Below are 25,738 nucleotides of genomic sequence, written 5' to 3' on the forward strand. Positions count from 1 at the left end.
CCCGACGCCGTCTCCTCCTTCTCTTGGCTAAATGGATTCCAGTTTGGGGCTCTCCATGATCCAGTTCCTCCGCTGGCCGCGTTAAGATACAGGCTCGCTTCCTTTTGAAGCTTTGCAATCTTTTCCCTTCCCGCCACACTCTCTCTCGCTCCCTCCGACACACACGGCGCGTACGCTCAGCCAGGGGAGTCCCGGGAAACTGCCAACTTCCAGAGTTGCAGCTCCTCCTGCTTGCTGCTTCTGTTGGTGCTTCCTTCCAGCAGCGCCTCTGTGTGTGTCACAATCGGCTCTGGCTGGGAGTCTGACACTGCCCTTCCTTTGCTGCCGCCTTTTTCCTTTCCTATCACGTGGTTCTCTCCTCCCCCCCCCCTCTCACACTCACACACTTTTCTCTACGTCTGTCTGAGCAGCTGTACTGTTTGATCCAAGACTATCTCCCTCTTATTGATTTTACCCCTTTCAGGCAAATTCACTCTCCTCCCTGGAAAACAGAAAGGTGCCCACCCAAGCAATTGGATCCAATGGCTTGCCAGATGTTAATGTGGGGGGTTGGGGGAGGGAGAGATGGAAATGCTGCTATCCTGACATCCTACAGCCTCCAAACGAAAGAAGGTAGGAAACAAAACTTCAAAGCAAAAGGCCAAAATGAGACCACATTTCTTCCGTTTCAATAAAGTCCCTGGCCCTGTAATTAAAAGGAGTTCATGGGTGCCAAAGCACTTTGCAGATTAAAATGCACAAGCGAGCAGTAAAACTTGCTAAGTGTTATTAAAATCCTTCCTTGCTGCCAGGGCTTGAAGAAGAGAAGAATTAGGCTATAAGGCTGCAGCCCTGCTAGGCATACTAAGAGGAAACTCAGCCCCACAGAGAGCATAGTAGGACTTACTTCCCAGTGAACATTGTGCTGTAAGCCTAGATTTGGAGAACCAAATAAAATGGGCATGTGGGTGTTCTTTTTTAAAATAATAATAATAATAATAATAATAATAATAATAATGATGATGATGTGTCGTATAATAAAAAACATTGCTTTTCCCATAAAGGAGAAAATAGCAAAATGATGATGATGTTAATGATAAATCCCATGACATTTAAGTACCTTAAGTTTTCCCGTCATTAAAAGCCACAAAGCACGCAATCACAGGGAACTTTCTCCTAGTTCCATTGAAATGAATGGGGAGCTGTGCAAGTGAGCATCTGTGTGCTTCTTTCACAACTCTTATTAATTTCAACTCGAGAAATTCCTGGTAGGCGCACAGATCGTAATAAACAGAGTTTGAATGGTTGCCACCTTGGAGAATGTTGCCAGTGTCCATGGTTACTGCTTGGTTTGTGGGCACCTATAAAACTGCCCTAAACTGAAGAAGGATGAAATTGGTATAAATGTATGTGCATGTGCCCCCCCCCCCAAGTTCACATTTGCCTTAGGACAAATGAACACAATTTCTGAAATGATGGGTGGGCTACCTGTGGTTTACCTGTTGTTGTTGTTTTTCCATTTCTCATATTGCGTACAGACCTCTTTGTAGGAACTATGCAGCATTCCTGGCTCACTTGCAAGCCTAAGGAATGGCTAGGCTGCAGTCCGTCTTCCTGGTGGGCAGGGTGTTTTTTGTGTGTGGGGGGGGGTTGAGCAGGAACTTAAGGGAGCCTTAAAATATATTATTATTATTATTATTATTATTATTATTATTATTATTATTATTATTTGTCTGTGGGGCTGGAATGGATATACACCCAATGCCTGATCCAAAAATCCACCTATATCTGCAATCAATAAAGTTGTGGCAATTTCTTATCCTTATTTCTTAATTGCTTTCTTACATTTAGCCATTGCCCAGGGGTGTGAGGGGGGGTGGGGGTGGGAAGGTGGCACTGCGTCTGGGCCCGCAATAAACAAAGAAAGAAAGAAACTAACTTTGTGGTGAGTTCTCCTACCCTTTTTCCAGAAAAAAAGCACTTTTGATGAGTTAGCTCTCCATGTACAGATCACTTTTGATATCGGAGCATTGCCAGTCAAATACTCTCCCGGGTGCATTCTGCATCACCCCAGCAATGTCTTTCCTTCATGCACATTATTAATTACATTTATATCCCCCCCCCATTTTTTTTTACCTAGGAGAAACTCAGAGGGAGTAACCAGGCAGCCCCTGAACCTTGGGCACTGCTTAGTTTTAACCACAAGCCGCATCGGGAGCCATTAGGACATCCTTCTCCAACCCTAGTGGCTTCCAGGTACATTGAACTGCAATAGCCACCAGCCCCAGACAGCATGGCTAATGGTCAGGCATGATGGGAGTTGTAGTCCAACAACTGCTGGAGGGCACCAGGTTGGGAAGGCTGCCTTAGGCTACCCTTTAGATCGAACCTGCTAGCAGAGCAGTGTGGGAAGAAGAAGCCACAGGGAGAGAGTGCCCACACCCCTGCCTTGTAGCCTGCTTTCTGAGGTGGTGGTTCCCCCATGAGGATACCACCCCGCGTGCGAACCCAGCAAGTTTGGGCGAGCTTCGCTCAACTATAAAGCATCGCTCTGCCCGCTGTGCGGCACTGAGCTGTAAGTGTGGCATCCATTTGGTAGACTGCGCTTTGTGTGCTAGGGAGGAGGGCTCAACACCTCCATGGCCTGACAGCAAAGAACTAGCATTTGGAAGCTCGTTAAAGTGTTGGGGCAGTTGGAGTTTGCAAGGGAAGCACATTAAGTGGGGTAATTAAGTGCTCGTCCGTGACGTACGAGTTGCTTCATTACGACTCCACCGTGATCGCTGTAGGCTGTGTGCAGGCTTAGGCATATTTTATTGGTTTGGTCATGCTAGGTTTTCACTTGGAAGGGTTTCTTCAAAAGCATAATACATCTGCATATATATACACACACACACACACACACACACACACACACACACACACACGTATGCATATATATATGCATGTTTGGGCGAGCTATATATATATATATATATTGGCCTATATATGCATACGTGTGTGTATATATATATATATAGTACGAGGGTAATGCCTTTTGGCAAATATTCCTCCTCTAGAACCATAGGGCTCTCTTTAAAGTTCCACACTCCTTCTGTTTGGCAGAGGTTTAACCCTTCCCTGCCCAGCCCCCATCCCAATGAGAATTACAACCCCTGCCAGGAGTAAGGGATTTTTATTGAGATTGTGACTGGCGAGACAAAGGTTAAACCTCCCATTCCCAGGCACTGTTGAAAACCAGGGGCCCTTGCACCTAGTTTTACATTTAAAAAAAGAACAACAGACCACACAGTTCCTAACCACACAGTTGCTGCAACGTGTAGCCTGGCAGTAATTGATGGTTTTATAAAGCATTTTTTAAAAATAAAATAAAATAAGCAATAACCCAAAACAAAACATGACTTTTGAGCAATGAGATTTTGACTCCTAGTTTTCAGTTGTGAAACTCGGGACTCCTGATCAAACTCCTTAAAGAAACTGGGGATTCAGGAATGTTTGTGGAAGCTAGAGTAATTCCAAGTAGCTTGGAATCTAGGGAGAGACTGTAATGTAAACTGCATTGCACTGAGTTTAGCTGTAACATTGTGAAGTATGAAGCAGGGAGGGAGACATTCAAGGAAGGATCTGGTAAGTGAGAGGTGGGGAAGGTCCTTAGCTCAGTGGTAGAACTCTTGCTTTTCAGGCAGAAGGTCCCAGAAGGTTCAATCCCTGGCATCTCCAGGTAGGCCTGGGAATGTTCTCTGCCTGAGACCCTGCTTACTATTTTCTGGAAGGAAAGTTAGATAGTTCCGGCATCTCATCCAGAGTAGCATAGTGGTTAGCATGTCAGACTAGGACCTGGGAGACCAGGGTTCAAATCCCCACTCGACTGTGAAGCTCATTGGCTCTCATCCTAACCTACCTCACAGGGTTGTTGTGGGAAAACATCAAGAGTGGGAGAAGCATATGTGCCACCTTGAGATCCTTGGAGGAAAAGGTGGGGGTATAAATGCAATAAAGAAATGTAGAACAAAGTATGGTTTATAACAGGAATGGGCAACTCGAGACCTGAGGGTCAAATTTGGCTCTCCAACCCAGGCCTCACACTATCTCCCCAGATAAGACCCTTCACTGGCCCTGCTTTGCACCCTCCCTGAGTGTTTTTGCCTGGCTGGAATACATCCTTGTTTCTTGCTTGTCGGGATGGAGGCTAGAGAAGGGTCTGCAAGGGTGTGGAAACTTGCCTACTTTTCAAAGGTAAGATTCACATTTTGTTGCCCTGCCCACTTTTGCCTCTGGCCCCACCCTCCACTGCCACATGGCCCCTGGAAGTTTGCCGAAAGCAGAACTTGGCTATTCCACTGGAAATGGTCCCCCATCCCCATTTTATAAGATCCGAGAGTATTTTCTTCTGTTCCCCCCCCCCTGAGCAATTCATATGGAGGTGTTGATTTAGGACTAGTGCTTAACTTGGTGACAGCTGCTAAGATCTCAGTTACATCACACTGGAGAACCTCTATTAATCTGCCACTCTGTAATTGGTTTATAGAACACATCTGGAACTGGCGACAAAATGTTGCCACGGGGAGCGCTCAGGTTCAATGTGTCAGCTGTCTCGCTTAGGAAATTGTGAATTGCCTTTATGTGTAAACAGACTCCATTTTCTCCCCCATCTCTACCATTGTGTCATATTACTATATTTACTATAATTTGTGAAGATAACATATAGCAGCTACAGTAGCTCATGGAAGAAGCAAGCAGTGGCACCAAATCCAAAACTTAGCAAATGTTGAAGGAGGAGCAAGAGGAAGAAAGCGATGTGCAGAGCTAGGCTTGCAGCAGACGCTCGCAAATTCTTTATGTAGGGCTGCTGGTGTGCAGGTTAGGCAGCAGCTGGCTCTGTTCAGTTCACAGAAGTCCTCAAGACAGCTCTAATGAAGTAGGTCTGGGACAGATATATGACAGGGAGGAAATTCCAGGTGTATGAAGGAACGTAGAGTGCTGAAGGAAACGAGATGACCTTGAGATGAATATGTATGCTCAGGATTAAAGGCGTTGAGCAGGAATGTACTGAGATATTAAATATATATATATATATGGGGAGGGGCAGGATGTCCTCCCAGTGGTTAAGATGTGCTTCTGAGGGAATGTAAGGGCTCTGCAGCTGGGAATCATGGGGGGTTGTTCCAGGAGTTCTGTGCTCTATCGTGTGTGTGGGTGTTCTTGATTCCAAGCTTGAGAGGAAAACTGAGGTTGCCATTTTTACACTATGCTGCTGAGGAACACGGAGCACTCCCAAGGCACCATGAATACAGGAAAAGGAAGCTGCCTCATACTGAGTCAGACCTTTGCTCTATCCAGCTCAGTACTGTCTACACTGGCTGTGGGTGCTGTTCTCCAAGATTTCAGAAACTTGAGTCCTTACCAACCCTACCCAGAGATGCTGGGGCTTGATCCTTCTGTGTGGAAAGCAGATGCCCTTCCATTGAGCTAAAGATACAGCCTTTACTGACTACAAGTAACAACAACAACAACAACAACAACAATTATTATTATTATTATTATTATTATTATTATTATTATCATCATCATGATTTACTTATACCCTGCCCATCTGGCTGGGTCTCCCCAGCCACTCAGGGCAGCTCCCAACAGAATATTAAAAACACGATAAAACATCAAACATTAAAAACTTCCCTAAACAGGGTTGTCTTCTGATGTCTTCTAAAAGTCAGATAGTTGTTAATTACATTTAATGGAAGGGCATTCCACAGGGTGGGCGCCACTACTGAGAAGGCCCTCTGCCTGGTTCCCTGTAACTTCACTTCTCACAATGAGGAAACCGCCAGAAGGCCTTCAGTGTCCGGGCAGAATGATGGGGGTGGAGACGCTCCTTCAGGTATACTGGGCCGAGGCTGTTTAGGGCTTTAAAGGTCAGCACCAACACTTTGAATTGTGCTCGGAAACGTACTGGGAGCCAATGTAGGTCTTTCAGGATCGGTGTTATGTGGTCTTGGCGGCTGCTCCCAATCACCAGTTTAGCTGCTGCATTCTGGATTAGTTGTAGTTTCCAGGTCACCTTCAAGGGTAGCCCCACGTAGGAGATTTCCCCATCCCAGCTCCAAGCTCAAGAGGAGAGCAAGAGCTATTCCTTATTGCCCAGAGACTGCAGAAACATTCTCCTAACCCTCTCCATGCCTCTGAGCTTCCATTCTGAGGTCAGAGGCTTGATGAGAGGTCAGGGGCAAGGCCCCATTCCTTATAAGAGGCAGAGTCCTTGTGACCACACATTTTTGGTTAGCTACCAACACCAGCCACACAGTGTGTAAATACCCCAAGGAAAGCTCAAACCAGAGTCTGAGCAGTTGGAATGCAGAGCAGAGGTCAAAATGAGCAGTGTTGTAGCCAGACAAGAAAATACAGAGTACAATTGGATCAGAAAGGTTCCTAGTAGCTTAACACAAGAAAGCATTGTGTCCAAACCTGACAAGTCATCTTCTTTGCTCATTTAGGCTTGGTAGCCTTTATCCTTTATCTCCTCCCTTCTCTTCTCACTGTCATCTTCCCCCCCCCCCCAAGAAAAAGCAGTGTTACTCACAAGAAGAGTTTCCAGAAAACATGTGCCTTGCCAAAATTCATAAGCTTCTGTTAGGGAGTTAGGAACATAATGGTAGTCTGTTGAATCAGGCCAGTGGCCCATCTAGACCAGCATCCTGTTCTCATAGGAGCCAACCAGATGTTATTGGGAAACCAGTGAGCAAGACATGAGCATTCTGCACTCCCATGGTTTCCAGAAACTGGTATTTGAAAGCATTGCTGCTTCCAACTGTGGAGGCAGAGCAATTAATTTGTCCCATCCTCTTACCCTCCATTAATTTGTCCCATCCTCTTAGAGCCATTCAAGTTGGTGGCCATCACTGCCTCCTGGAGGAGCAAGTTCCATAGTTTGACTATGTGCTGTGGTAAGAAGTAGGAGTCCTCTCTTCCAGTAGGGGGCAGTGGCGCACCGGCTAATATGTGGAAAAGCTGTCGCTTCCTCAGTGAGGAGAGGACTCCTCTTCCTTCCAAGTTGAACACCATCATGGGTGTTCAGTTTTGTGCTGAAGCACTTGCAAGACAGAACCATGTTTAAAAGAAACAGAGTAGGAAGAAAAGTTTACACTTGCATACCTGAATTATGGTATCCTGAATGAAATGCTAAATAATAATAACAATTTTTCATTTCATATGAAGACATTTTCCCAGAAGGTAACGTTCACTTTGCGATACAGTTACTGGATCCACCACATTAAAAAAATTCATAACATTCCTTGATTCAAGTCACAAGACAGAAGATTGTGACTAAACGTCAGGAGGAACTTTATGACGGTAAGAGCTGTTTGACAGTGGACTGCTTCAGAAGGTGGTGGATTCTCCTTCCTTGGAGGTTTTTAAGCAGAGGTTGGATCGTCATCTGTCATGGATACATTACTTGAGATTCCTGCATTTCAGGGGTTGGATGACCCTTGAAGTCCCTTCCAGCTCTATGATTCAATCATCCAAGACCGGGTAAGTATTGTTCAAAATGATGTCCCCCCACCCTCCGTTCTTCTGATCTCCAAAGACTCACAACCACAGTATTATGAACAGCAAACAATAATCTTCCATGTTCATCTCTTCTACCATATACAGTGGTACCTCGACTTACGAATTTAATCCGTTCCGAATGCACATTCGTAGGTTGAAAAATTCATAAGTCGAAAAAAGTGATTTTCCCATAGGAATGCATTGGAAACGAAAAATTCGGAAAAATTTGTACGTCGAGTAAACCGCATCTAAAATTCGTAAGTTGAGTAAACCCCATCTAAAACCGCTAACAGATGTCCTTCGGATGTCGAAAAATTTGTAGGCGTGCGGGCACTTTTTTCATTCGTAAGTCGAAAAATTCGTATGTCGAGTAATTCGTAAGTTGAGGTACCACTGTACTCTGAAAAGGCTGGGGAAATGAAAGTAGAAATGAAACAACAACAACAATAATTAATAATAAATTATTTATAGCCCACCAATCTGACTGGGTTTCCCCAGCCACTCTGGGCAGCTTCCAACAAAAGATTAAAAATACATTAAAAAGTCTTCCCTGAAAATGAAAGTTTACTGTTTTGTGGCTTTAGATTCCATTTAAATTGGTGCTATAGACTCTAATATAAATACTTTACTGAAAGAGCAATTAATGTGTGGCTTTCGGTGGCACGTACTGCGCAGTTCTAAGCATGTATCATTAGAAGTCAATCTCTCTGGGACTTAACTTCCAGATTATTTGAATAAGCGCCATTGAACATAGTGGGATGCACATCTCAGGAAACATGCAGATTGTGGTATATATCACAAGGTATTTGGGGGGGGGACACAGGACACACCACTTTATTATTATCCAGATTTTGTACAAATTTAACTTTTATAAAGCACACTTACTCTTACAGTAGGCTTGTATACTTTATTAGCTCCCTGTTGCACACTGCTTAGAGCAGGCATAGGCAAACTCAGCCCTCCAGATGTTTTGGGACTACAACTCCCATCATCCCTGACCACTGGCCCTGTTAGCTAGGGATGGTGGGAGTTGTAGTCCCAAAATATCTGGAGGGCCGAGTTTGCCTATGCCTGGCTTAGAGATTTAAAAAATATTAAATGGTTGACCAATGCTTATAAGTAAATAAAAATTAAGTAAGTCCAGGGCATAGTTATGCACACCTAATGCTGTATAGCAGGCATGGGGAACCTCTAGCCTATTGGGGTTGGCTGTGCAGGATGTACAGGGGTTGGCTCTACTCAGGAGCTCCCAACCAGAGCTTCCATGTGGAACTGCCCAGCGGAGTTTCGGGCAGCGCAGAGCCTGCAGGCGCCCGAGCCACTGCATCACTTGCAGGAGACATGCATGGCTTGGGTGTGGTAAGTGCCCCCCATGGTGTGGCAGCCCTGCTACAAGTGGGGTTTGCATTCATACTTTGCATCCCCGAATTCAAGCCAGGGATGCAAAGGAAGAAAGGGAAGAATCAGGAGTATGTGCTGCTGATTCTTTCCTTTTAAGTCATGGTGATGTCAGGTGTTTGACAGGTAGGTGGTCCATGGAGGACAGGGGATTCTCCTCCTCACCTGCAACATAGGAATACACACTGGCCTGGAAGCAAGTCTTACTGAACTCTGTAGGATTTACTTCTGTGTAGATGTGCATAGGATTCTGTTGTTGAGTCCCACTGAAATCAGTGAGTCCATACCTTATTACCAGTCTGTGGCCTGGTTTCTTAAACGTTATTAAAAACCTTCCTTTCAGTGCTGAATATGATCACCTGCAAGCAAGCAAGTCGGGGTTTTTAAGTGTGCAGTTTTCTTATTAATATCCAGTTTGTTTGCAGGAAATGGAATGCTGCCGATGGCAGCTGAGCCAAGGTGGGCTACAGCTGAGCTTCAATCCACCCCTTTGAAATGAAGCTGCTCTTTGTTCCTTTCCTGAACAGCAGCGCCATTTGTTCTGTGTCCCTCCCTGGGCTCCTGTTAATCTTATTTTACGAGGCTTTGCCGTGGACGCTTTGCACTTGTTGTTTTCCTTATGGCGAGACAAGCAGCGGTGCAGATGAAGGCACAATAAGGCCATTAATCAGGATCTGCAACAGGCTCTTCAAGAACCTGCCTGGGATTTGAGAGGCATGAATAGGGAAGAGGCTACTTGACCGTACATATTCTCTCGCAGATGTTTCGTTTCTCTCGCACCTATTTGTTCCTGAAAGCATAAAAGAGAATGACCAACCCAGGTTGCCTCGGGAAATGTGCCACTCTTTGTTGGGATGCAAATCATGAAACGCTAACTTCTCAGTCCATAGCTGTGTGGAAGAGCACAATGAGACATTTCCCCTCTTGGGCTTTGTCCTATACTTTGCAAGTGGGAAAGAGTTTCTTTTCAAAGAGCTGGAAGGTACAAGTTTAGCTAATCAGGTTGATAACTATCGGCTGCTCTGGCAACCTGGAGAAGTCGCACTAGCATTATGTCATAATTCTTTGCAGATGCTAGCTTTTGCAATTCACTTTCACTTTTTAAAATAATTGCCACACACACACACACACAAACCCCATATGATGCAAACCAGTTTTGTTTGAATCACTTATCTGGAGGGCAAACCCAGGCATCCAGATAACCAAACAAGTCGAGAGCCCTATTTTGAATAGTGTAGAAGTGGACAGCCTTGGTCCCACAAACCTCAATGACCACCTGGCCTCCCTCCCCACTTGGCTCACAAGGTTGTTTCAGCCAAGCCATGGCCACCTGTTCCATCGCATACAGTCAAAAAATGTCACCTTTACGACAGGTAAAGATGAGACGGCAAACAACACTGAATTATAGCCACCTTTTGAAGTCCTGGTTTGAATCTGTCATTCTTCAAATTTGGCACCGTGGCTTTTCGTTCTCCTTTGCCATACAGTGGTACCTCGGGTTACATACGCTTCAGGTTACAGACTCCGCTAACCCAGAGATAACGCTTCAGGTTAAAAACTTTGCTTCAGGATAAGAACAGAAATCGTGCTCTGGTGGCGCAGCGGCAGCAGGAGGTCCCATTAGCTAAAGTGGTGCTTCAGTTTCAGGTTAAGAACGGACCACCAGAACGAATTAAGTTCATAACCAGTGGTACCACTGTATTCCAAACAGTGAAATAGGAATGTATGTTCTATATGTGTAGTTATATCTTTTTGTATTATTGTCTTGTGAGTGATGTCTGTGTTGGTGTTGGTATAATAAGTTAATAAAAGCATTTTTTAAAAAGAGGAGGAAGAGGAGGAGCTATTTTTAACGGAAATCACCGAAAACGACATTGCCGACATGGGTTGCCATAGGTCGGGATTTTCCCAGACATTTTGGTGATTTCTGCCTGGATACTGCTTCAGGCTGGAAATTCCAGACAATCAATCAATCAATCAATATAATTTATTATTTATACCTCTCCCATCTGACTGGGTTTTCCCAGCCACACTACTTTTTGCCAAGGATCAGATAGATCAGAAGAATCTTTATCTGCATCAGCCACTCCCAAATGTATCTGATCTCCCAAATGTATCTGATCCATGCTGAGTGCAGCAACACAAGACACCAGATTCAAACAAGTGTTGAAGGTAAAGCCACAGCTGCAAAGGGACAATCTGGGGTGTGTTCCCTCATTGCTTTGCAACCACAGCTTTATTTTTCCTGCACTTGACATCATATGGTGTCTGATGATTAGCAGGTGGGGATCCTGCCTAACTGTCAAGGTGGCCCACAGAGGCTTCACTCTTTTTTCAGATCCAGCCCTCTGGCCCAAATCGGTCCCTCCATCCTGGGACAGTGTTTTCTGCCATGGATGGACCAGAAACATGTCTGGATTAAGAGGGGAACTGCAAGTCTATTTTGAAAGGTTTTGCTGTGTTCATGACCTGGAGTTTACAGGTTAACTTTTACAATGGCCACTTCCTGACTGATATAGGAAAGACAGACTGCTTTTTCTAAATAAATAAAAAGCTAAAAGGAGCACACATTCTTCCCTGTCTTTTTAGTGTCATAGGACATTTGGTTGGTTTGGAACTGCTTCAGTGTCTCCTCTGATGTTTCCATGAATTAATAACTAAGCCATTAAAGAAAACCTGCCCTCCATCTTGGGACTGAGAACATCTGTGGACATGATTCACCAGGTGATACCATATCTCTGAACGGAGGCGGCAGGTTTGTGTTTCTTCTTGCCCCTTTGCCAGAACAATTTGCCTGAGGAAGGTTTGTGTACACTTGGAAAGCCTGGAGTCTGGATTTTCAGTACTAGTTGGTATAAATTAAGACATTGTTAGTCTCACTTGATTTGTGTTTCTTGTTTGCTGGGAGCAATGTGGCTTCCACAGCTAATGATGTTTTCATGATGCCTTTGAGGTGCATGCGATATGAATATAGTGCTGCAAGGAGTTGTGGGGGAAACCTACTGAAACAAGCCAAACACCAATCCATAGGTCTAGAAGATGTTGAGTATAGGGCAATGGTTCCCAAACACCCCTGCCCCACAAACCACTTGGTCTGTCAGGGTCCTAGTGGAGCATGCCATGGTTTTTCTGCCTCTAATAGCAATTGGAATCCACCGTGCTAGATGTTGTATGGTTTTTAATTGTATTTTATTGCTGCTTTCATTGCATTGCATTTAATTGTAATTACAACTTGAAATTCTATGAAATTAAAATGGTAATACAATAAAACACAATATAAGAAATAAAGAAGCAATAAAAACACAAGGAAAATAATGGATATGCCACAGACCACCAGAGGAGTAAAGTAAACTCCTCCTACTCTTGAATGAAATGAGGAACAGATAAGTATGAATGAGAGCCCTATGACTGACCCATACATTCCATCTCTGTGTGTGTTTTAGGACCAATGAAAATTGAATTGGTTGGGTCCAATTCAGTTCAATTTTTTCATTCACTCCAAAAGAAATGTACATCCACATTATGCATAACATAGGTTTTTGGTTCAATAATGGACCATTTCAAAATATTTCAGTTCATTATACTTTTTGCTGCCTGCAATTCCTAGATGTCAAAGTAAAGCAACCCAGAATTGGGGTTTCTAAGGCCATCGCCCACCATTAATATTGCTCATTCATTGAACAGGTATATTGTGTGTAGAATTCAGGACAGGCCACAACACTCTTGGATACCAGCCAAAGCTAGAAGAATTAGAAAGAGCGAAGAAAGAAAAGGAAAGCTAATATTCTCAGCCTCAGAGGGCATGTTGCCAGAGGTTGCTTCCACATGGCATGATACTCTTGCAGCCTAATGTGCTGTCAGCATTTTCTATATTAAATTCCTGCAGGTGGTACCTTCCTGCCCCTCCCAAGTTTCAAGGATAGGAGAATGCAACAGTTGTGAAGTGTTAATACTGATTCCTCATATATGTACGTTTGCGTATGTTCTCTTATTGTCTGCATCCTCCTTGTTGACCTCAGCTGGGCTTGGATGCAGCCCAAAGGCTCAATTGCTGGAAGCTACAAATCCAAAGGTTCTTTTCAGGCATGCAACATAATACAGCAACTTCGTATCCCAGGTATAATTGCTTCAGCAACTGAGGCTCAATATCAACCTTGGCATAGCTTTTGGCACACACCTCCAACTTGCATGGGATCACAAGCTTACAGACTGTAGCTTATTTTGGGGGGTGGGGGAAGGGCTAGTACAGCTCTGAAAGGCAGAGAATAAAAAGCCTAATTGTCCAAATCCAAGGCAGCAGGAAGGAGAGCGATCCTGAAATTGGTTGTAAGTTCACAGATACTTGTTGTAAGATAACGTAAGGTGTTTCAGGCCTGCAGGGTAACATGGCTGTCCAAATATCATCCAGTTGATGTTCTGCTGCATCCAGAAACTGGAGAAAGACTGAAATGCAGGTGTGTGGCGGGGGGGGGGGATTGCTGAGATAACAACTGTATGCAAGACCAGTGTAATTTCTTGAATGTTTGCTTGAGCTTGAAAACCGCAGGATGTATGCTACTCCAGTACAATACAGTACAGTTCCCATTTGTGAACAGAATTAGATTTACTAGAAATCTACATCCTTTATGGATATAAAAGGAAATTTATCAAGGATAGAAAATATATTGATGTTTGTGAACATGATTACAACTGACATACACATGAATATGGTTGAACTGACCAGACTTTTGCTGGGCTTTCAGCAACTGTACATCATAATCACTCATATTTTGTGAATTGAATATGCACTGGAAAATGAGACTGGGAAGACTGGATGAAGAGATGCTGTGGACAGAGTTCTCAAAATCTGTTTCTCCAGTGCCCTAAAAATCTACTGTAAAGAGCTGGAGGCTGTTCCGGAACATCCTGAAAGTTTGTGCAAGGAGAAGGGGGAATTGGCAAGAATCATTTGCCCCTCGTTCTGTGAGCAACTGCTGCTGGTGGTGGACTTGTCCCATCAGGATGGAACACAGGTCAGTAGTATCAGGCCAGCTTTCTGTTGCAGTTTTGCAGATGGAGTTCATGATGAGTGGGGCAAATCTGGTTTCTCTGTCAAACAGGATACATTATGAAAGCAACATACCATGTCTGTTGTGCAGCACACAGCATCATGGTGTGTGTTACTGTGAATGAATAATTACATATTAGTAGACAACACACTGCAACCTTCAGCACATTATTCCAAATTGGAACATGAATGAATGTGAAAAGTTTCAAAAGGTGAAAATTCGGTTTCCCTTCTGCTAGCTATACGAAATAAAACAAAGAAGAGAGTAAAATATGAGGAGGGAAGTCTGAATCTAGCTGGAAGGGGTGCTGGGGATCATTTATTTATCACAGCCAGCATTTGCAACAAAGGCTTTATTGAAAATTTCATAAACAATTGCTCTTTCATGACTAAAGGTTTAAATTGCATAGATTTTTGGGCCCTTGCCATAGGGTTCAGCTGGGGCTGCTGTTGCTCTGAGCTATATGGCACAGCTTTCAAGGCTCTCTCCCCTTGGAGGAATTCACATCTAATAATATATTCACAATACTTATTCTTCAGTTATTAGCTAAATACTATATGTGTGTATGCCTTCTGGTGAGGAGTTGGAAGGAAATTGAGATTCTGATTGTTAAACAATATTTCATGACAATAACAGGCTATGTCTTGTAACATTCAAAAAAGCTTCACCTATGCATCTGTGATTTGATGTGATAGCAGTCATTGACTCTCTCAGGCTATAATTCTGTGCCCAATAACAATGAATAAACACCCTTCATTTCCCACCATTTAGCTTCTTTATTTTTGCACACACCCCCAGCCTCCGTCTCCCCTTCATGGATCACTGCCTTGTCGTGGCGAAGGGGCTTGAATTACTCAGGGAAGCTATGGACAGGTCAAGATGGACAGGTCATAGTGGAGAGTTTGGACCAAACGTGATCAACCTGGAGGAGGAACTGGCAACCCACTTCAGTATCCCTGCCAAGAAAACTCCATGGACAAAGACAACAGGCATATAAAAGTTATGACGCTGGAAGATGAGCCTCTCAGGTCGGAAGGCGTCCAACATGCTACTGGGGAAGAGCGGAGGACAAGTACAAGTAGATTCAGAGCTGAATCTACTCACTGAGTGCTCACTAGAAGGACAGATCCTGAAGTTGAGACTCCAGTACTTTGGCCACCTCATGAGAAGAGAAGACTCCCTGGAAAAGACCCTGATGTTGGGAAAGATGGAGGGCACAAGGAGAAGGGGACGACAGAGGATGAGATGGTTGGACAGTGTTCTCGAAGCTACTAACATGAGTTTGGCCAAACTGCGAGAGGCAGTGAAGGATAGGCGTGCCTGGCGTGCTCTGGTCCATGGGGCCATGAAGAGTCGGACATGACTGAACGACTGAACAACAACAGCCTCCCTCTTTCATCCCTTAACTTCATGATTTCTGCATCCTCCTGGTCCCTAGTCTTGGTGCCACTTTACCCCTGTGTTAACTTCTCTAGGGCCCCTGTGAAATATCTCCATCCTTGTTTGCCTTTCCCCCGGTGAGCAAGAGGGTGGCATTCAACAAGGACTCTTCCTGCTTGACTTTTCCATGGTTTGTTGTTGTTTAAATCTGCATACTGCCCTTCAGCCAAAGATTACAGGGCAGTTCACAACAAAAATACAAAATGTGAACACAAAATGCAGACAAAAGCAAAGGCCCTCCCACAAAGACATTAAAAAGGTTTGATCAGCCAAAGGCCTGCATGTAGAGAAATGTTTTCACCTGATGCCTAAAGATATATAACGAAGGCGCCAGGCGAGCCTCCCTGAGGAGAGCATTCCAAAAGTGAGGAGCCACCGCAGAAAGGGCCCGTTCTTCTGTTGCCTTGGATTTGCGTCAGAGTCCACCATGGAGGAGAGTTGCTTCTCTGCTTTCCAAGCAGGCTTGGAACTCAAGCTCCAGGACTGGCAGACTGGATGATGACAGAGGTAGCCGCAATGAATGAGAATGCAAAATTGTAGCAGCGAGAAGAGCTACACACTCCTGCGAACTGTCTGCCAGAAGGCTTAGTGAATCATGGAAAGACAGAAAACTGCCACCAAGAGAGTAGATCAGGGGTCCCCAAACTAAGGCCCGGGGGCCGGATGCGGCCCAAACGCCTTCTAAATGTGACCCTTGGACGGTCCGGGATTCAGCGTGTTTTTACATGAGTAGAATGTGTTCTTTTATTTAAAACGCATCTCTGGGTTATTTGTGGGGCATAGGAATTCGTTCATTATTTTTTTTTCAAAATATAGTCCGGCCCACCACAAGGTCTGAGTGACAGTGGACCAGCCCCCTGCTGAAAAAGTTTGCTGACCCCTGGAGTGTGGGATGTAAAAAGGACAGGAGCAGTCAAACACAACTTTTGCTAGAATAGACATAAAGGTTGTCTCAGTCCTCCAGCCGGAACTTCCTGTTTTCCTGGACTGAGACAAAACTTCCTTGTATGTAACTTGAGATGGGTGCGGAGTAGATCAAAGAAGCAGAACCAGCTTAGGTTCCTCAGATTTTTCTCTGCCTAGTAACAAAATAATTAATAGAAATATTTGCAGAAGGATGATCGCTGTGTTTTAATTGCTTGGAAAAAGAGGATACATTAATTGGATTTCCCACCAAGGGTGGGGAAAGAGAAATACATATTATTCCCATGTCAAAGCAAGGGAAATTTTAGTCATGCACTGGCTGTGAAAAAGGTGGACAGAATGTCTAAGGCAGAGATGGGCAGCCTGTGGCTATTCAGATGTTGCTGGACTCCATCTCCCATAAACCCCAGCCAGTGGTCATGGATGATGGGAGCTGACATCCAACAGCGTCTGCCTACCATCCTTACATGTTATAGAAAGGACCAATGCCTGTCTTTCCACAGCATGTTCACCATGTATTTCCTGGTGCATTTGAAGGGGGAAATATAATCATTTGACTTGTTTTTTTGTTGCGCCAATGCAAACAATGGTCTTCTGAATCCAGCATCCCAGTTTGCTAATAGGGTTGAGGTAGTCTGCTTTGTTAAAGTCTCGCTTTAACATTCCTTTACATCTAGGGAATGGGCCGTGCGAAGCTGTTCTCAGCTCCAAGGCTATGGCCTGCATCCATCTATTCCTTAGCTGTGTTGTATAGGTAAAAAAGGAAGAGTGCTGCCATGCCAATATTTGGCCTATATCTGGGCCCTGTGCCGAAATGGGGAGGCCAGTTGCTCTCTTTCACTGGGACAGTGTTGAACCTGTGAGTCAATGCCTGAACAGAGGTTCATGGGATCAAACCATTAGGGCCGTATGCCTGATCTGGTTGACAGGAAGCCTGGTGTATTTGAAACAAGTCTTTGGATCCCTGTGAGAAAACTAAGGAAGGAAGACAACGCCTGAGTGAGGAAGCTGAACCGCACATTTATGCACGCAGGAGTGGCAAGCACTTAAGCAGACTCCCATTAGCATTACTTGGCTGTCTCTTCCTTTTCAGCCGGGGCTGGAAATTTCTTTTGAAGGGAGATAATTTTATAAATTGCTGAACGCACATTTTCCAGAGCCTCTGGCATTCGGCAAGAGACACTTTGCTTTTAATTTAGCCCTTCTGTTCCTGTATTAAAAGGATACATTTTCAAAGCAGTGGGGGCACAGTACCGGTATAAACACATCCTCACAGATAAAGAGCATGTAGGATGTAGCATAGATGTAGATGCTTTGAAAGTTCAACCCCCCCACCCACCCACCCCGGGGCTGGAGAGCAAGTGTTTCTCCATGACTCCGAATGATATGACAATAAAACGGAAATGCACTTCTTGAGTCAAAGTTTGGCCATTGTTCTGCTGCTGGGTTGAGGCAAGCTACGTTTCTGACAAATTGCTCTTGTGCCATGCACATAGCCATGACACTCTGGGTTGGTTGATATAGAGCACTCTCTCAAATGTTTGTGATTGACAGCTACTGCTGTGAAATGAGTTGTGTCAACTACTGTTGTCAAAGACGGCTATTCAGTATCAATGACACCCTACACACATACACCTGGCTATTCCTGTACCACCTAGAATAAATCTCACTATCCCATTTATTTGGAATTAGTATTAGTAGAATGATCAGTTGGTTGCATTCAGATCTTTTGAGGAAGATGTGCTAGGAAGAAGGGGACAGGGAGAAGAATATGGCTGCTATGTTATAGTGTGCCAGTGAGACTCCCCAAAAATATGGCTGACCACTGTTGGAGGCTGGATACTAGACTAGATGGCTCAATGAAATGTTTTATTTTCCTAAAGAAATAATGCATGCCAATATATAGTGTGGGAACCAGTTCTTAATAAATTTGGAGGTTCCAGTTGACAATGATTTTATATTAATAGGTAACACCGACCGCAATATTTGGCTTGGATCCAGAATAGGTGCTTTGTAAAATAGCTCACCTCCATCCAAGCTTCTTTGTAGGTCGCCCAGCTTGACACATCTGACTGAATCGGCTTCATTTAATGTCTCCCCATTCACTATTGTGAAATTTTAAACAAAAGACCAAGGCATATCACCCATCATTTGGGAATTGTACTAATCTTTGTCACTCCTGGATGAACAGGGATCTCAGTTCTCTCAGCGCCAGTCCTTCCGTAACTAAACAGCACTTTCTGGTACAGGATATCGACAGGCTCAGGGAAGCCCCAAGTTTGAAAAGATACAAAACAACTTTAGCAATCCCACCTTTCAAGTTTGCAATTCTAAGGTGGGGAAGGGGAAGGGGGACCTGAAGGTAGTCAAACAGTCTCATGACAACAATCGAAAGGGTGGAGCAACTCCATCCTTTCCCATTTGTTTTTCCTTTACAAATGAAAAGCAAATTACACCAGCTCCTGGGGGTGGCATTGTTTTCTCCTAGTGGTACTACTGGGAAGGGTAGGGATCCTTTGAATTGATGCTTTCCCCAAGCCTGCGCCAAACACACCCACCCTCTCTAAGGCTGGGCCCCTGACTTTGGAGAGGGAGATGCTCTCGAAGACCTCTGGGATGACTTCTCAGGGATCATAGGCCTGCATGGTCTGAGGGGGAATCTCATTAAAGCAGACCAGTGAGAACCAAGTCATGTCGGTGGCCACTGAATGCTGACTGAGTGTTGGAGGGAGGAGTCTGCATTGCCCCACTGTGCTGCAGGTGCCCCTTGCCCTTTTCTTTTAGGTAAGGAACAAGGGCGTTGCGGTTCAGGCTGTGGTGGCGGCAAATGTAAAGAGTAGCTTTGTAGCACTTACTGGGCTTGCGAGTAGATGAGAGACTTTACTATTGTTTTAAAGTTGTTGCTTTGTTTCTAGCTGTTTTTAATTATCTCATATGTAAATCGCCTAGAGACAGTGGTTTAGAAGGCCATTGGCAAATTAATGATGATGATGATGATGATGATGATGATACTTGTGCCATGCGCTTCCCTTCATCAGAGCTCCTTACCAGGAACATCAAAGGAGCAGCTTGAAGGCTGGAAAGTAGGAGCCAGAGCTCAGTGCTGAAGGGGAAGTTGAGGAACAGGCTGGTTGCCACAAAGTCATGCTCTTTTAAAAGCTACCAGCTGGCAAATTTGATTCAAGAAGCTGCTGGCTGGCAGGTCTGTGGATTCCAAATTTCCCTTACTATCTGCATTGACAAAAATCCATCTATTACCGTCTGTTTAGTGTTTTAGTATCTTAGAAGCTTCAATAATATACTAGTTTTGTTTTGTTTGTTTGTTTGTTAAAAAAAACCCAACCCTTTTTATTTTCATAGGTTACATGAAAGCACTCAGGACATAAAAAAAGAGAACAGCAGTACATAACCCATAAAACAGAAGAAACTAAGAGGTATCCATGTGCAGACCTTGCAAAAGTCTTTCCAACAAATTCAGAGTAGTCAAGAGCTGAATTTTAAAAAAGAGGGGCTCCCTTTTTGTTCTCTGAAATATTTATATTAGAAATAAAACTCCATCAATCTCACACAAATGGATCTCTGTGGTTCCCCCCCTGCACCCCCTACATATTCTTGGTTTATCTGCAAGTTGTCTCCACTAGGGTATCTGCCAATCCCTTTTGTACCAGGCTGTTAGGTTAGTTCCTCTAATATTCTTCCTAGGGCTGCTAATAAATATCCTATCGGGGATTTGTCTGGCATGTTATCATCCTAAATATGACACTCTTGAGCGTGAACAATTTTGTTCTGCCAAGCATGTCGAGTATAATTCATCCTCCACCCCCCATTTTTGACAACTTTGAAAAAAAGTTATTCCAGGTTGCAGCTCTTACAGTAAAAGGGTGGGGGGAAGAGGTCAATTGGGGAAAGGCAACCGATGTAGACTTGCTGCCCTCTAGTGGCTCATAGTGGGGGGGGGGAATGAGAGTGTATGTTAAGAGGAAAATCCAAAATTGGAGAATGGGGAAACTAAGGTTGAGTACAAGGCATCTTTCATTCTGTGGTTTCTGCATATTACATGCTCACCCACACAGTTATGAGCATGGCTGGGTACCATGCTCAGAGGGGATGCTACAATTGAGAGCATTCTGAGCAAGGGGTCTTCCCGGCTATGGCTGCTGTTCTCTAGCTTGGTACCACCATTGCGACGGTGATGTAACTGACCCCCTTCCAAAGCCACAGAAGGAAGCCCTGAGTTCCATGCAGACCAGAGTCACTAAGGCACTGAGCCAAACCGGTAGGATTTATTTATTGTGGGGAGAAAACCTGGGGGGGGGATTTTGAGAGGGAGAGGGTGAGGAGGAATGGGGCACCAGAAAAACACTGGTCCTTGAGGGTGAACTGGTTTATCTTTCTGACTCTGCCTCCAAGGACTTTCCTGCACACCAAGACAGCTGTGGACTTCCAGTTAGAACTTTATTCTGGTATTGAGGGGCATGGGTTTTTTTCTCCTTCGGTTCTGAGCACACAAACTTCTGCCATTGTTACTACTGCTGCTGCCTCTCTGGGGTTGTTTGAGGTGGTGGGGCAGATTACAGGGGCTCTGGATCTCAGCCTCATAGTTTGGACCTAGCCATGGCACCAGTTGTGATTGACACAGAAACATGTGGCTGGTTGTTGCTGGGAACTGAAAACTAGACAAGATGGACCAGTGCGGTTCTTAACGTTCTGACCTTCCGCTCTGCACCACTGGAGCTTGGAGGGTGGCTGCAGATCACATAGTTTTGCTCTGTGTGTAGGGATTTCCTGCTTGCTCTTCACAAACAAAACCTGCACACAGAAATTATGGAACCCCAATAGTATGCTATTAGAGAAGGGTTAAGACAGAGATCTGTAGCAAAAAACAAAACAAAAACACCACCCCTGAAATCATAATTTCACTGCAGCCTTCTTCAGGGAATACAAGTGCAATCCTGCCCATGTCTAATCAGAAGTAAGGCCAATTGAGTTCTGTGAGACTTTATCAGAGATAAGTGTGTATTGCAGGGGTGTAGGACTCCAACTCCGTCAGGCCCCAGTCAGCAGGGGCAGTAGTGAGGGATGCTGGGAGTTGTAGTCCAACACCTGTAGAGTCACATGTTCCACACTCTGCTGCACTATGAAGGCAGCCTTAGTCTTTGCCAGTATTGCACGTTCAGAACTGCCACTATAGTTATTAAAAAGCAAAAGCAAATCCTGAGAATTTCCCATACATTTTTAATTCAGGGCTTCAGTGAAACTGATCTTATAAAAGTCCTTTAATCATATATGGTCCAGTTTCTTGTCTTTGGATAATTTATATGATGCGCGTACATCACAGACAAGGAATTTCACAAAGAAGCCTCGTATGTAAAAAAGCACTCGCAGACATAAGTGCTTGGTGGGGAAAACGTTGATTTATTATGTAAGGTGTTGCTTTTTGCTTTCTATTCAACCATTTTGTTTTTATTTTATTTTAAAGAGAAACAAAGGGGCCATCCATTACAGAAGGTGAAATGTTGATTTTATGTAATCATCGCTAACAAGATTCATTATACCTTTCTGCAGTGGTGAACACTACATAATAGAATGTGAAATTAACTCTTCTTCACCCAAATACTAATTCTCCTTATCCTCAGCCAGTGCTTTTGTGGAGCTGCAGCTTTTATTCGAAGGCATTCAATGCCACTTCTATTAGTCTGATCTTCCATTTCAAAAAATCCAGACTTAAAATCCCCAATTCGTTCGAAGGATAGGCATGTTTGATGTTCATTTAAGTGGACTTTGAGCCAGCCCTTTTCTACAAAACCATTATGAAGAATGTCTGTGTTGTTTTCAGCTGACCCTGTGGAAATCTGAATCTTCTGGGGAATAATTGGGTTGTCAAAAACAATGGTGAAGTAGCTTTCTGCTGTCACATTCATACCCCAAAAGAAACCCCTTCCAGGGGGGCACACATTGGCCGGTTTGTAATTTCTATATATCAGCATGTTTGTGAAACAGGAAGCAGGGGGGTCATTGCCCAACCTTTTAGGGTCTTCAGAAAACTCTGGATCTCTGTGTTCTATTTCCAACTCGTGAAATGAAGAAATTCTCCCTACGTGCTGGAAGAGAGAAGGCAAATACGAAATAATTTGTCCTTGCATTTTGGTTTTAAGAAAATATGTCATGAGCCAGTCCGCGGGAATAACATCATAAAACATCAAGAGAAACCGAGCTAGTTTGGTGAGATCAGAGCTATGATAGAGCTTCCCTATGTAGCCTAGCTTTGAAAATGCTATTGTGGTCCAGGATTTTTCCATCTTCCTTACATAGCTTTGTATAATGGATACAAAACCAGTGGCACAGGCAGTGTCATCCTCTAGCATCAAATAATACTGAGAGAGATTGGCACAAAAGTTAACTAAATAAGCATAATCTACATTCTGTTTAGATTTATATTTGATGTTTTTGCCCCAGAGATCTACTTTCAGATTGTGCACGGGAGGGTAACTGCCTAGAGAACTTTGTATGACAAGCAGCCTTCCTGCTTTCACATGCGCACTAAACTGAGCCTTCATCTCCTTGACGTTTTCCTCGTTCAACTTAGAATCGTTATTGGCAAGGTATATAACTACGGTGATCCGATTTAATTCTCCTTCGTGGCAGTGACTGAAAATGGAATCAATTGTCTGCAGCAGAAGGTGTTCCTTCTTTTTGTGGAAAGAAGAGATTCCAATGGTCAAGAATCCTAGAACAGGTAAAGACGATGAGAATATTGAGCATTTATACAGCATTTTGTATGTTCAAAGCACCGGGCGCGTTATTTGAATATCCCTTACAACAATCTTGTGGTGTTATTATTATTCATGTCAGCTCCCCATCTGCAATATGGGCAGGGGGGTTTTTTCAGCTGGAACTCAGTTCCGGCACCTCTTAGGTGGGCACAATTGCCTTTCTAAGAGAACAAGGGAGGCCTTCACGGTGAGTTCCAGCACCTCTTTTTCTAAAAAAAATATGAAAAAAAGCACTGAATATGGGGGTGAGAGTGTAAGCTCGATCTACAGCAGCGTGGGTTCAACTCTGCTTGTGCAACACTCCTTTCCTGGCTGTCTTCGTTCCCACTGCCCCTCCCCCAAAAGCTGATCCTAGGGGTGTAGTTGGGGCTGCAGTAGTGACCTTGGATCTATGCCTGTGAGTTCATGGCAGAGACTCCTTCACGGCTCAGCCTTCTGGCAACTGTGCAAGGCTAGCCCTCCTGCCCATAAGATGCATGCCAAGATCCTGCGTTTCATCCTCTCCTGACCAATTAACACACGCCTGTCTCATGGTTAGCTCTTTCCAAAGCAAACAGGTGGTGTTCTGGGGTGAAAACTCAGTGTGGCAGGTCATGGGCGTGATTGGCTTATTTCTGCTGACTTTGCTAGGATATACTTCAGTAACCACAAGCTATGTCTTAAAGGCCTGTTGGCCATTTAGACCCCTGACCACTGGCTGGGGTTGAAGGGAGCTGGAGTCTAACAACATCTGGAGAACCGCTGGTTAGCCACCCCTGATATACAGTGTGTTCAGGGCTAACAGCTGTTCTAAAATGCCTTTGTTAAAAATTGACATAGAAAATGATCTCGAGGAAAATCATAATGAGGCAAATCATTTATTTAGATGGCTTACCAGGCAGATGGTGGGTGAGTTGTTTATTTTTACATTATTTCCCTCCACAAACCATTAAGGTTTCAATTTTCCTCATTGTTACTTACTCTTTACTGAAGGAGGTGATCCCAAGAGATATTTATACTGAATAGGTAAGAGACCTGTAGCACTTTCCATTACATTGAAATATGGATTCTTCTTCAATATAATATTTTCTGAGTTGACTGTCTCCTTTCTATCTTTTTCCTTAAATATAACAACAGTAGCTGTGAGGCTTCATTTCTCATAACTCCATCACTGTGTGATTCCTACCTTATATAATTATGCCGAATTCTATACCCTACAAGATGGCATATCCCATTCCTCAGAAATTCTGCAACTACTATCAGCCCAATATGCAGCATTCCTTCATCTGCTTTACCCCATCTTGCATTTTAGATTTTAAACCCCTGAAGGCAGGGTTATGTTCTCTTGCAAATTACAAAGCTCCATGCACTCTGGTGGCACTATAATAAAATATAGAAATGAATTCTGAACAATGGGCTGAATCCATAGATGCCCATGCAGAAGAGCTGGTATTGCACCCCGTAATTTGATGCACACACACATTGCAGACACAGCTATTAGCTTTCCACAGGGCTTAGCTTATTGTCCAAGGACTTGGGAAGGAATAGACTGTCGGGTAACCAGTATGTGCGGCATGCAAGGACTTTGATAATCAATAATATCACAGTGAACCTAGCATATCAGCTGAGGACAAGCGCTCAGGAAGAGGGGAGGAGTCCACAGAGTTCCATAACCAGGTGTCACCTTGGGAAATACTTTCTTACCCATCTCCACATAATGCACCACTTCCACTGATGGAGCACTGAATATACTTTCAAGAAATCTCAATTCTCAGTCAAGAATATACGGGGAAAGGTGCTTCCATAAGTATCCAGCCCAAGCTGTTCAGGGCTGTTTCCTCACCAACTCTGGAGATGCATCATCGCATAAATGTTGTGTAAAGTGCAAAATAACCTCATGGGGAAATCCTACCGACAACTCTTTGTTACCTACCTTTAATCCAGATTTTTCCCATTTGGGACATTTGCATTTCTCCTTGCTTTGTTTCCAAATAATAGTAGACAATACAATGCAGAGTCCTAAGAAAAAGCATAACCTAGAAAAGTTCCCCCAGTAGCAAGCTAGTGACCTCTTCAGGCTCCTGTGCATCATTGCCATTTCCCACCAAGGGCCTGTTTAAATGGAAACAGCCAGTCTTAATACTCTTGCTACGGCAAGAAAAGGTTCTGAAATGAAAATGAAAATTATGTTCATATGTACATATGCTCTTTTATTTTAAAAAAAATGTGTTTGCGCTGAGCAAATCTTTTAGAAGCAAAATGATATAAAATTCCCTTTTGTTAAATCCGGTTATACAGTGATATTATGATCACAAAAAAGCTAATCATTTAGAAACATTGCAAAATCATCTTCTCCCTTGGTTGTGGAGTGCAAGTCTACTCAGGATTTTAGGCCAAATTTATACCTTATGTAAGAATATTGCATTGGGGTTGCTGCAGATTGCTGGAAATAATACCCACACTGGTTACAGAGGAGCTAAAGGAACTCCTGTCAACAGGTTTGCATAGAGATGTTGCTGAGCTCCTTAATCCCTTGCCTTGGAATATGAACCTCGGTGACTCACTCTGCTTGCGTTAAATATGAGATGAGCATTAAAACCCTCTGAGCTCTTTTCTGGCTTGGGTTTTATGAAGACCAGAGAAGAACTGAAG

General features: G+C 43.9%; 1 protein-coding gene across 1 annotated transcript; it reads right to left on the reverse strand.

Moving 5' to 3' along the window:
* Positions 1 to 21,725: 21,725 nt before the first annotated feature.
* Positions 21,726 to 24,802, reverse strand: LOC117053670 (alpha-1,3-mannosyl-glycoprotein 4-beta-N-acetylglucosaminyltransferase C-like). The gene is made up of 3 exons (XM_033162096.1): positions 24,791 to 24,802; positions 24,068 to 24,206; positions 21,726 to 23,061 (listed from the first exon to the last, which is right to left on the reverse strand). The coding sequence occupies exons 1-3, from the start codon at positions 24,800 to 24,802 to the stop codon at positions 21,929 to 21,931; spliced, it is 1,284 nt and encodes a 427-aa protein (XP_033017987.1). The 3' UTR covers positions 21,726 to 21,928.
* Between the last annotated feature and the right edge of the window lie 936 nt (positions 24,803 to 25,738).

Source organism: Lacerta agilis, chromosome 1 (assembly GCF_009819535.1).
Source record: "Lacerta agilis isolate rLacAgi1 chromosome 1, rLacAgi1.pri, whole genome shotgun sequence".
Lineage (NCBI taxonomy): Eukaryota > Metazoa > Chordata > Lepidosauria > Squamata > Lacertidae > Lacerta > Lacerta agilis.